At 32.6% G+C, this 12,878-nt stretch overlaps 2 protein-coding genes across 6 annotated transcripts; one reads left to right on the forward strand and one right to left on the reverse strand.

Annotated features, from left to right (window-relative positions):
* The first annotated feature begins 409 nt into the window (after positions 1-409).
* OR (DnaJ-like cysteine-rich domain-containing protein) lies at positions 410-8,174 on the forward strand. Of its 5 annotated transcripts, none has more exons than XR_001761847.2 (9): positions 429-802; positions 1,211-1,325; positions 5,013-5,129; positions 5,281-5,367; positions 5,562-5,638; positions 6,244-6,371; positions 6,523-6,659; positions 7,337-7,508; positions 7,754-8,174. XR_001761847.2 is itself a non-coding variant. In XM_008469103.3 (8 exons), exons 1-8 carry the CDS (start codon positions 564-566, stop codon positions 7,412-7,414), a joined length of 978 nt encoding a protein of 325 aa, XP_008467325.1. In that variant the 5' UTR covers positions 410-563; the 3' UTR covers positions 7,415-7,694. The 5 variants fall into 5 exon arrangements, 1 of the variants encoding a protein (XP_008467325.1); XR_001761846.2 differs by having other exon boundaries at positions 7,926-8,174; XR_001761848.2 differs by having other exon boundaries at positions 7,970-8,174.
* A 245-nt stretch (positions 8,175-8,419) lies between these two features.
* On the reverse strand, positions 8,420-11,290 carry LOC103504704 (receptor-like protein EIX2). Its single transcript, XM_017048232.1, has one exon. The coding sequence runs from the start codon at positions 11,288-11,290 to the stop codon at positions 8,420-8,422; it is 2,871 nt and encodes a 956-aa protein (XP_016903721.1).
* Positions 11,291-12,878: the final 1,588 nt, after the last annotated feature.

Here is a 12,878-nt window from a genome sequence, read left to right on the forward strand (position 1 = left end):
AATATATTTAAATATTTGTTTTCTTAAGAAACAAAGACATAAAAACCAAATCATTATCAAAAAGAAATTTAAATAAATTAATTTTCTATAAAAAAAAAATCTTCAAAATTGAAGAGGAGAAATAGACATTGAAAGCAACAAAATAATAATAAAAAAAAAAAAAACCACGACCTTATGAAATTAACATAAAAGAAAAAGAATATTCCCAACTAACTATTAATTAATTAACAAATGAAAATACAAACAAATTTCAATAGAAATATAAAAGAGAAAAAATAGCAATTTTTATTTTATCCTTTAAAACTATATAATATAAATAATATTATATTAATAGCCACAAAAATTATTTTATTTATTTTTGAAGGAAAAGAAAATAAATTGCTCATTATTGTTTCCCATTTGAAATATATATAAAGAGAAAATATCATTGTTGTTCTACGTGGCGCACAAGGCTTGCTCAGCTCAGTCCTTCGATTTCTCAGAAATCTTTTCAAGCCGAAACACTCATAAGAATCGCAACAAAAGTTGAACAATTTGCTTTCTTGTTTTTTGATTTCATTTCAATGGATCGAGTTTTGGTGGCTTCATATCCAATCAATCATCTGATTCGACCTCACAGTTTCCGAATCGATTACTGTTGGAGCACTTGTTTCACTTCCAGGTTGAATTCTGGTAAAGAACGGCAGAAGTTGAGCTCGAGGTGGCGATGGCGATCCATGGCCTCGGATTCTACTGACTCTTCTTCTTCTTCTTCTTTTGCTCCGTCTGTTGAATCTGATCCTTCGGATAAAACTTCAGCCAGGTTGGTGAATTCTTGCTTCTGGTACCTCTGTATCTGGTTGTGGTTGAAGCATTTTGAGGCAACGTCTAGGAAGTGAAATGAATGTTGGTTTGTTGTGTTTGATGTTGATTTACGTGATGGAATTGTAAAATGACTGGATAGTTTCTTGTGTTCTTTACTTTTTGAGCACTGCTACTTGAAAATGCTCGTGTTATGGTTGAAGGTTTGGATTGGATTGATTGGTCGTTTTTGTCGTGATGATTTGAAGAATTTGTTATCAGTTCAATATTGCGAATACCATAAGTTCTGTTCTTATCCTACAAACTTTTTTATGCTTATTAAGTCGGCCATCTCCTTGGTTTTCTTCATGTGACAATTAGGAATAATTTATCTGTAAATTAAATGTTAACTTAACATGATTTTATGCAGTTTTTGTATCATAGAGGGACCGGAAACAGTACAAGATTTTGCAAAAATGGAACTGCAAGAAATTCAGGAGAACATTCGAAGTCGTCGAAACAAAATTTTCTTGCATATGGAAGAGGTGAGACTTAGTGGACATTTTGCGTAGTAGTACGGACTATTCTCATGAACTGATTGATTATTCGCGCATATGAAATTTTAAGTTTTTAGATGTGTCCAAGATTTCGTTACCTTGAAAAATCCTTACCCAGCCAAAGCCGTCATTTGGGGGGACCACTGCCAAGTATTAGCATTATTTTTCTGTGATGAGAGTGATAAATATGTGTCAGACACTTGGATTTGGGCTATTGATCCTTCTTCATCGTTCTCTATCAAATCTCTCATGGTGACTTGATGGGTTTTGTTGATCCCCATGTCAAGGATGTTTATTCAGCTATTTGGATGGATCATTTTATAAAGAAAAAAAAAAAATTCTTATGGGAACTAAGCCTTGGTGCTATTAATACTGCTGATTGTCTCTAATGTCGAATGCAGTATATGACTCTCTTCATTTTGGTGTCACATGACTCATGTATCAGAATCATTCAGAATCTGCTGCTCATCTTTTTTGCATTATTCTTTTGCTTTGCGCTTTTGGCATATCTTGATGCAAGCTTTTGGTTGGTCGGTGGTTTTCTCTCATAATATGTTTGATAATCTTTCATCTTTAATGGTTGGCATCCTTTCCATGATACTAAGAAGACCCTTCGGCTAGCTTTCTTACGTGCATTTTTCTAGACTTTGAGGGGCGAGCACAACAAACATCTTTTAGAGATCATTCTTCCAGCTTTATTCAATTTATGGATTTGGTTCTTTCTACTGCATTATATTGGTGGGGATTTAAGCAACCATTTAAACATTTGAATCTCTCTTGTAAATTGTAATCGCCTATAGGTGTTTTGGAGTCTCCCCTTTATTTTGTTTATTCGATGAATTGTTCTTATCTAAAAAAGGGCAAGGAGTTGAGAAGACCCCTCCAGGAGCTAATGAAGAAGAGTCTTCCAATTGTTAACAATCATTAAAAGACTGTAATTTCAAAAAACGTTGGTGTAATTTGTACACCATCAGGAGGTTGTATGGTGAAAAAAAGCTCAAAAATGTTCAAAGGAAGCTCACTTATCTTCGAACAACCTACTATTCTTTTCTTTCCAAAGGCACCAAAGAACAAAAGGGGTAGTACATCTCTCAATATTCCATCTGCCATCGAAGCCATAACCAGCAAACCCTTCAAGCAGCCAATCATCAATCTTTTAAGCCATATAGCCGGTCACCCTATAAATTTTGAATACGCTGGTCCACCCTTTGACAGCAAGATCACAATGAAGAAACTAGTGGTCTCATCAGTCTTCCTCCTTAAAACTGAGAGAGCAAGAGGGTGATAGGGACCAACATCGAACCTCCTTTGAAGCTTTTCATGAGTATTTATGCCGAGAGGAAAACCCTCACTTTTTTTTTTGGGGGGGGGGGGGGGGGGTTAAGCTCCCCAGAATTAAGAAGCTGCATAAAGGGCGGCAACACTACCCAACTCTCTATCTAGATGATATAGGATTTCTGCTTTAGTTGCTGGTTGTATGCCTGATGTCTTTGTTGACTCTTCCATTTCTTTTTGAACGGACTCTTTGCTTAGTTGTGGTGCTATTTCTACTGTTTTTTTTTTTTGTCTTGCACTTCATCTAGAGGAGACTGTAGCCGATGTTTGGATTTCATCATCTAATGCTTGGGGGTTTGCATCTTCTTCCCAACTTAATGATTTGAAGATTACTGAATGGGCTTCTTTAACTCATCGCTTGTCTTCTGTCAGATTTCGTTCTTCTCCTGATTCATGGATATGGCCCCTTGACTCCTCTATGTTATCTGGAAGGATTTTTATCCAAAGAAGATAAAAGTTTTTTTTTGGGAATTTAGTTCGGAAGCAATCAATACTGTGAAGTGCGTTCAGTCAAATGCCTTATATGTATCTCTCTTCATCTTGGGGTCTCATATGCTTCCATCACTTTGAGTCACCAGCCCATTTGTTTATTCATTGCCCTTTTGCATCAAAATTTTGGACCATCTTTTTTTTAGTGAGAAACAGACAATCATTATTTCATTGATAATATGGAATTACAGAAGGGAAAAAAGCCATCTGATTACATGCAATGTGCAATGGGAGAAGAAAGGTTGTAATAAAAAAAAAAAAAAACTTGTGAATTTACACCAAGATAGAGAAGTCTATTTAAGATGGTCAAAGAATTGTGTGAATTCAGTATCTCTATCTTTAAAAGTACGTTGGTTCCATTCATTCAAAATGTTGGACTATCAAGGATTTTGGTTGGTCTTTGTCGCTTCCTATTACTATTTTGATCTTCTTTCATCATTTTGGTGGTAATAAAAGGATAATTTGGTTGGCTCAGCTGCGTGCATCCTTTTGGATCTTATGAGGCGAGAGGAATGTTTGTTTTTTGTTACTCCTTTTCTACCTTGACTGATTCTTGGATTCAGTTCTATTTATTGCTTTTTGTTGGTGCAAAATTCAGGATCATTTTAAAAATTATTATTATTATTATTATTATTATTATTATTATTGTTTTTTTTTGGAATAGAAACATTTCATTGATTTATGGAACAAGGGCCTTGGCCCTGGCTCGGGCACCTAAAGATGATTACATGAAAAGATGCCGAGAGGCAAGATAAGAAAGACTTAAAAGCTTAAAAGAGTGTTTATTTGCACACCAATACAAAGAAGTAGAAACAATCAAATTACGGAAATGACCAAAGCAAATTGAAACATTATAGTCCATCTTTCTTAGTTACCGATTTACTATCTCTTTTGTAATCATCTATAGGTGTTCTGAGGTTTCCCCTTGATTTTATTTAACTGAAATCATTTTTTATTGAGAAAAAAAGAGACAAATATGAACTCTCTGTCGAGAAGTTTATTCTAAAACAAAAGTCCCAAGATTGGTTCAACTCATTCAGCACTCAGGAATCACTTTTTTCTTTCCTTTATTATTTATTTTTAATTTTATTTTGAGGAAATGACATAAATCATTGGAATTATTTTTGCTAGCACTTGGGTATCACACCACCGGTCCACCCAAGGGCTTTGGTGGGGGCGAGGGAGGGTAGTGTGCTGGGGGAGAGAAGGGAGAGCACTTTTGCGAAATAAAATCCAAGGTTTTGAAACCACATGCCTCTTGGAGATAAAAGATGAACAATTCGAAGAGGCAAAGTTTAGTACCTCTTGCCTCCTGATAAGCATTCAAATCACATGTGAGTGTAACTTGAAGCACCAATTAAATGATCAAATTTTACCTGACTGAATAGTTCAAGTTCTTTTAGTCTAGGGCTAATGCTCTGCTTTTTCATGAGATTGAATCTTTTAGCTAGATTCCTTTTGGAAGTGGAAGCAAAGAATTGTTATAATTGTTTTGTAGTAGATAAAATAGAATTACCCATCATTTATTTTGCTCTTAATTTTTGTTCTTGGGATCTTAGAGATCTTTTACATGTAGATAATCATCTGTATTTGTTAGCATAAAAGATCCTAGTTGAGTTGTCTAACTGAAGATATTGCCCACTTGAATTCTTCCAGGCATAAATTTTACCCAGTTTATTTGAATTGATATCTACTTTATTTAGTATGGCATATTATCGGGAAAAACTGCTATGTGACATAAATTTTGGAGAAAAGTTCTGATGCTGCGCATTTTCATTATAATGTTTGAAATCGAAATATGTTGGTCTTCCTTCCCTTTCATATTGTATGGAAATGTTCCAATCTATGTAGGTTCGTCGGCTGAGGATACAACAGAGAATAAAAAATGCTGAACTTGGAATTTCAAAGGAAGAGCGAGAGAATGAATTACCCAATTTTCCATCATTCATTCCATTCTTACCCCCGCTGGTAGTTTCTTCCTCCGTATTATTAATTGATTTGTCTTCGATTTATGATGTCTGTTCCAATGCAAATAAGTACTCAAAAAAAAAAAAAAAAAAAAAAAATCTTCTGATTTTTTGGTTAGCAATATTGTCTGAACATGCTACTTTACTTGCAGAGTTCAGAGAACCTGAAGCTGTACTATGTTACATGCTATTCTCTTATTGCTGGCATAATACTATTTGGAGGTCTATTAGCACCCACGGTAATTAGTCTTCTCTTTGCATCATTTAGAGCCTCTGGGATTTTCTAACGTTTAATGAAAATCTTACCAGTTTTGTATCACATTTCATTAATCATCTTCCATTAGGCCAGTAAGCAGTCTAAAATTACATCTTGTTAGTTCTATTCAAATTTAGAACTAACTAATGTTTCCTCCTTTTCTCTCTTACATTTAAGCTTGAGCTGAAGCTGGGACTGGGAGGTACATCATATGAAGATTTTATTCGTAGTGTGCATCTCCCAATGCAGCTAAGGTGAGCTAATACTCTCTCTGTGAACTGGTTGATTTATTTTCGATAGGAAGAACATTTTAGGGTTCTTTTAGATTGATTTAAGAAAAAAATGTTTTTCAAGAAACTCATTTTTGTGAAAATTGTTTAAAATACACTTAAAAACTATTTTGAGTAGCTTCTAAGCACTTTAAATTTTTTCAAAATAACTTATTTTTAAATTAAACACTTGAGAATGTAATACAAATACACAATTAATTGCTTCTACTTATCGAGGGAAATTTTTAATTACAAATATTCATATGGTATATGGTTCTTCTGTTGTTTGATCCTCTAGACCTTAAAATTGATGAGACAAAACGCAGGATCAAGAGTTAGAAGTTTTGGCTTTGTCCAGTGCTTCAAATTAAATATAGCTAAATATGGATCAATTACTTCTACATTGTATATGTTGATAATGCAGTTTATGTGCAGTAAACTTAGCGCAGCATGCATACTCAAACAATCTAATATTTGCAAGAGTGCCAACTTCGGATTTATATAATTGGCATTAATTCTCAATTGAGAGTCTTCATGCTAGTTAAATTCGTATGTCTATTATTGACATGTTTTCATGTGAAAAATTGCAGTCAAGTTGATCCGATTGTGGCATCTTTTTCGGGAGGAGCAGTCGGGGTGATTTCAGCCCTTATGGTTGTTGAAGTAAACAATGTAAAGCAACAAGAGCATAAAAGATGCAAATACTGTCTTGGCACTGGTATGGTTATGGCACTGAATTTAGTATAGAAATTGGGTTGCTAACTTGACTCAAAAGACATTCTGTCGATAATGGTTTTTGTTGAAATTCCATCCTCAATCTTTGAGTTTCAACCTCAAATCTTTGAAATGTAAATTTGTTGTTGGACTAGGATACTTGGCATGTGCTCGCTGTTCAAACACAGGAGCTCTTGTGCTGATTGAGCCAGTATCGACTTTAAATGGTGAACATCAGCCTCTATCGCTACCTAAGACTGAAAGATGCCAAAATTGTTCGGGTTCAGGAAAGGTATGATTTCTTGAACTACCATTATTACTCTCGCTATCTGTGAGGTGTTAGTTAACACATTTAAGCCACAATACTTTTAAATATATAAAAAGTTAAAAAAGGCTAAAGATTCGGTTAGATAACCATTTAGTTTTTTATTTTTATTTTTGAAAATTAAGTCTATTTTCTTTTCATGTTTTACAATAAAATGCATCTTTCTTAAATACACAAAACAAAAACAACTTTTTGAAAGCTACGGTTCCATTTGGTAGCTGTTTCAATTTTTTGTTTTTGTTTTTTAAATTATGTTTTTTTGTTTATATTTATTAAAGACGAATCATATATGTTTGGTAACTGATTCTGTTTTTTTTTTTTTTTTTTTTGAAAAACAATTTTTTTGAATTTTTCTTTTCCATTTTCAATTTTCCTTCAGAATTTTAAAAACACGTTTCTTATTTAAATATGTTGAAATACGTTGAAATACGTTGAAATATCAATAAATATGTTTTGTTGCCCCCTCATCGAGTACTATGCAATTGGTAACCTATTATCTTTCAAAATTTCAATTGCCAAGTTAATTTGGCCTAAAAGTTTTGTTGTATTGAGGGACTTTCACCCTTGTATTTAATTTAGATCAATGAATCTCATAGAAGGAAAAAGGAGAAGCTACCTCTTTAACTCCAAATTCTGTTTTGTAGGTTATGTGCCCTACGTGTCTTTGTACTGGTATGGCAATGGCTAGTGAACACGACCCACGAATTGATCCCTTCGACTAGACCTTAGTTTTGCATAGTCAACTTTGTAACTATGTAGATATACACGTTTGAACTTTGCACATGGAGGACTTCACTCCTTTGAAGAGAGAAAATTGTAAGTTTTTTACCATTTTGTACGGTATATAAGTAGCTTTATTTCGTGTCGACTTGAACTTTAATCCAAATGTTATGACGATAGCTTCTAGCAAGATTTTTCAAGTTTTTAATAATGGATCATTGAATCTCATGTCAAGGTTGATAGTTAAATTATAATTCGTTGTAAGGAATGATTTCTTTCGAATCTCGAGTCAATCCTACTTTGTTTTCTTTTTTTCTCTGATTTCCCCCCTTTCTTTCCAGTAAAATTTAATATGAATTTGAACTTTTGGAGTCGTAAGAAATGGATCGGGAAGGATGCGATAACAGGGGCGTGTTAATTTAGGCATAAATGCTTATCTTGGCTGTATAATTGTGAAAGCTTCATAGACTATATAGTCTCCATTTAATATAAATGCTTATCTTGGCCATCTAGTTTTCATGTGACGGTCAAGGGTTTCTTCTCCATTTGCCTTTCAGAGAGGGCTTTCTTATGGCTTGTAGGAGTGTGTTTGTGGGACAGGAACGAACGGGGGTTTTGTAATAGAGAAATGCATCATAGTCAGGTTTGATCTTTTGATTAGATTTTATGTTTCTCTTTGGACTTCGATTTTAATACCTTTTGTAATTATTTCGTTGGTAACATTCTTTTTCTTCAATAAAAGTTGTTTTTATATAAAAAAAATCATTTTTATAATGCTAATTACCTTCAAGGATATGTATAAGTTATGGGTGCGCAAATTGTTACAGTGCTATATATATAAGTTTTATCCATGAAATAGCTAAAATTTATGAAGTAGCATTCATTCTACAATAGAATAGAAACTTTACTACTTCTTCCTTAGCTACCAATATATGTTCAAATGATACATTGACAAGAGAAACTAAGAATTCATAATTTATGAAGTGCAAGATTGATTTTTTTTTTTATTACCAAATTCGTTTGCTAATGCACATTCCTTTAAGCATTTCTATGCTCCTCCAGATTGTTGCATGAACCTTGAAATAAGCCTCCTCTCCATACTTGAAATAAGCATATCTCCAACTCTTCTTCAATATTAAACTTCCAACTGCTCCCCAAAATCCAACTATAAATCCAACAATTATCGAAATGTAAAGCAACCACTTCTCCCATTTATCTTCGTCTTGGTCTTGGTTGTCAATTTTATTGAACGGCAGTTCAGATGAATTTTCAATCACACATTTTATTGGAAGTGGATCCCCACAAAGATATGAATTATTGTCAAAACTTGAAGCTTCATTGAATGTGGAGAGATGACCCTCTCGAGGAATGTTGCCTGAGAAATTGTTGTGGGACAACTTCAACGTGCCTAATGAATTTAATTTTGATAAGCTAAGAGGAATTGGCCCAGAAAGCTGATTGAAAGATAGGTCAAGTGATTCTAATGACTCCATTTCTCCAATTTCAGCAGGAACTATCCCGATAATATTGTTGTGGGACAAATTCAATCCAATCAACCTTTTAAGCTTTGTTATCTCACTTGGTATGAAACCTACTAGAGAGTTATTGGATAGATCTATACTCACCATTAACGTTAAACGTATCATGGAGTAATTGAAATAACTTGATTTGATTGATTGTACCATATATTTTCCACCATCAATGCATACTACTCCATGGTCGAGATTACCATTCCTACAAATAGCAGGGAATCCATCAGTATCTTTTCTTGTCATTACGTTGAAATTACTGAGCTTTGACGGGACAATTCCATCAAATTGGTTGTGCGCTAGATCCAAAATTTGCAAGTCAGTAAGATTGCATATGCTTGAAGGAATAGTACCATTGAACAAATTACTTCGCAGTATTAGAATTTTCAAACGTTCAAGTTTATCCCCTATCCATGTGGGTATGTTTCCAGAGAATTTGTTTCCCTTAAGATCTAAAGTTTCCAAAAATTTGGATTTTTTCAATATAATTGGCATGGATCCCTCAAAATTATTGTTTCTCAAATATAGTACTTCAATACGAGAAAGATCATTTCCATGTGAATAAGGAAAGGTCCCTGAAAAGTTGTTAGATGATAAATCCAAAGCAAACAAATTTGAAGTCAACAAACAACCTTGAACGATTCCAGATAGCCAATTGTTTGAAAGATCCAAAGTGTCCAAATTCTTCAATTGACAGAGTGGAGATAATAAAGAATCATTGATAAGATTATCATTGAGAAACAACCGTCTCAAATTGGGCATTTGATTGACAATGGTAGTAAAAAATGGTCCTGCCATTTTGTTGTGCGAGAGATCCAAATCGGTGAGATTCTGTGGTTGAAACCATGTTGGTATGCAACTAATTGAGAGACTTGTGTTGGATAACCATAATTCAACCAATCTTTTTTGGGTCTGAAGCCATTGAGGAAACTCACTCCTAACACAACCGATACATGATGAAGCATCAAAGACTTGTAATTGAAAGGGAGGATTCCAATTAGATTTCATGTCCAATTGAAGAAGCTCATTGTAGCCAATACTTAAGATATGCAACTGATAGAGATTGGCAAAATGAAATTCTGTAAGAATGCCTTTGAGCAAGTTTCTTGATATGTCTAATTCCTCCAACTTCTCAAGTTGGGCAAAACATTCGTGGCCCACCTCCATTAGTCCATTTTCTTGTAGATATAATTTTCTCAAGTTCAATAATCTTCCAAATGCGGTTGGAATTGTTCCAGTTAAAGCATTCCTCGATAGATCTAAATATTCAAGGCTTGATAAATTTCCAAGTGAAGCCGGAATTGGACCATAAATCTGACTATCTTCAAGATCAAGTGACTTCATGTTTTTGAACTTCCCCAACCAATCAGGAATTTTGGTTTTAAAAGATGTATATCCTAAGTTAAGCACTTGAAGATTGCAACCCGTAGATTGATTCCCATAACGACTTCCAAACACATCTCCACCAAGATTAATGTTAAACGATAAATCAAGTACTTTTAGGCCAAAATTATTTTTAATGAAGGTAGAAATTCCACCTTCAAAAATAGAATTGAACTGATTATTTGAAAGGTCTAGATATTTCAAAGAAGTCATATTCTGAAAAGCCTTAGGAATTTGACCATTTAACTTATTGGAAGATAAGTCTAGAAGTTGAATTCTAGAAAGAAATGATGAATAATTCAACCAAGAACTTGAAGAGAAATGGATGTTTTGAAGGTTACAATAATTCAATCTCAAAGACACCAACAAAGGAAGATAATTTAGGACTTGCATCAAACTTGAAGTGTTGGAAAAGTCCATCCCTCTCAAGGAAAGGAACTTTAAGGATGAAAGATGAGGTATCCATTCAACATCACCATTAGTTTCTAGCAAATTAAATGATATATCAAGAGTCTCCAATTTAGTAAGATTTCCTAAATGAGGAGAAATTTTGTTCGAAAAGAATGTACGAGAAAGATTAAGATATGTTAATTCAACCATCGAACCTAAAAAGTTGGGGATTTGAGTATAGTTGAAGTCGTTCCCACTCAAATCCAAATAATTTAAGTATTTCAACTCAAGAAAACTAGAATGAATGGAATTATTGCTATATAAAGGTGCTATGCGGAAGCCGACCTGATCAATATCCAATCGAAGATCAATGATAGTAACATGTCCAGTAATTTGATTGCAACCCACTCCTTTCCAATTACAGCAATCAGTTCCATTATTCCACGAAGCCAAGCGATGAGAAGGATCTTTATAGAAACTATTCTTGAATTGAAGAAGAGCTTCACGCTCCTTTTGGATGCAAGCTGCTGCTGCTATGGACAAACAAAACTGGAGCTGCAGAAGAAGCAGTATCATCCATAACTGCACACACAATAATACAACCACTGAACTTTTGTTAGAAACTAATTTCCTCATTTTGCAAAGGAAATATTTGGAGTACTGAGTGAGTAGTAATGTATGAATTCGGTGAAAAGTTGGCCTTCATTTATAATCAAATGAGTTTCTCTAAGTGCAACTTTTTCTTCCTCAATTTTGGCCAAACGGTTTAATTCAAAATATCAAGTTCTGTACCGTGCTTTAGTACCACTCGTAGTTGTTTTGATTCTTTTGGCAAAGATACTCCAATTTAAATTTAAACAAAATATTTATTATAATTATTATTTTGTTGATAAAATAATATAAATTGTATTAATTAAAAAACAATTTTAACGTGGTAAGAAGTATTAAGTTCAAATTATATTAAATTAATTCTTTGAACCATTTATAAATTTAAGATTAGAAATCTTACCAAATAAACACATTTATTTAACTAATTTTATATATTTACAGAAATATATATAAATTCTTACATAAGTAGTTAATGAAAATGCTAAGACATTTGTAATTTCAAGTATCTATAATTTTAAACATTTAAAATTTTCAATTATCTACCTTTCTATTTTTTATTTCTTGGTTCAGTCAAAGTCAACTGAATGAGTCTTCAATATTGTTTTTCAAAAAAGTAAATGTGAAAAGATGAAATGAGATTGTGAATGATAGAACATTGACAAAGAAAATGAATCTATGAAATAATGGCCATCAAAAGACTTAATTATTTAGTCGAAAAAAATAGACTTTAGTTTTCATTCGATAGCTATTTTTTAAAATATATTTTAGATCATATTGATCGATATTTTCATGAATAATTTAGGGTAAAAACTAATCACCAAAAACAAAAATTCATTTCACTCAATTATTTATTTTATTATTCAACTTCTTATTTTTATTTCCATTAAATTTCTCTGCCTACAAATTTTCTTTATATAAAAAGTTAATGATATACTTCTATCTTTATTATTATAGCTTAATTATTAACTTTAAATTAAATTTAGATGTGATGGCTAAAGTTTCATCCATTTTCTTCGTTTATTGTGTGATAGGTTTATATTATATATTAACAAGTTTGGTAAAACATATCATTTTGATTTTTGAAGCATTACCTTTCGTGGAAAGATGATTAAATAGCATCACCATAATGTTTTATATAATTTTTCAAATACCCATTTTGGTAATTTGATAGTGTTGTACAATCACTTTTTTTTTTTTTTTTTTTTTTTTTGTTAAATATGAGTCTCTTTTTTAAATAATGTATTTTTTTAAAAGTAATATAAGAAATAGGTAGAACACAAACTATTGACAAAAATAGAATAATTTGAACGAAGTCGTTACGACTTTGCTTGGAAGTCTAAAGTCGTGGACCCCACACTTTCTTCTTTTTAAAGCTATTTAATATATATGTAATTAAATATTCAAATCTCCACATCCCAATTTTCAAAAATATATTTCCTTATTAAATATATTTCCAAATTTCAATTTTCAATTTTAAAAGATACCTTTCCAAATTTCAAATTTCAATATCTAAAAGTATTTTTTCAAATTCCAAATTTTAATCTCCTATTCATTT

Source organism: Cucumis melo, chromosome 9 (genome assembly GCF_025177605.1).
Source record: "Cucumis melo cultivar AY chromosome 9, USDA_Cmelo_AY_1.0, whole genome shotgun sequence".
In the NCBI taxonomy this organism is placed as follows: Eukaryota; Viridiplantae; Streptophyta; class Magnoliopsida; order Cucurbitales; family Cucurbitaceae; genus Cucumis; species Cucumis melo.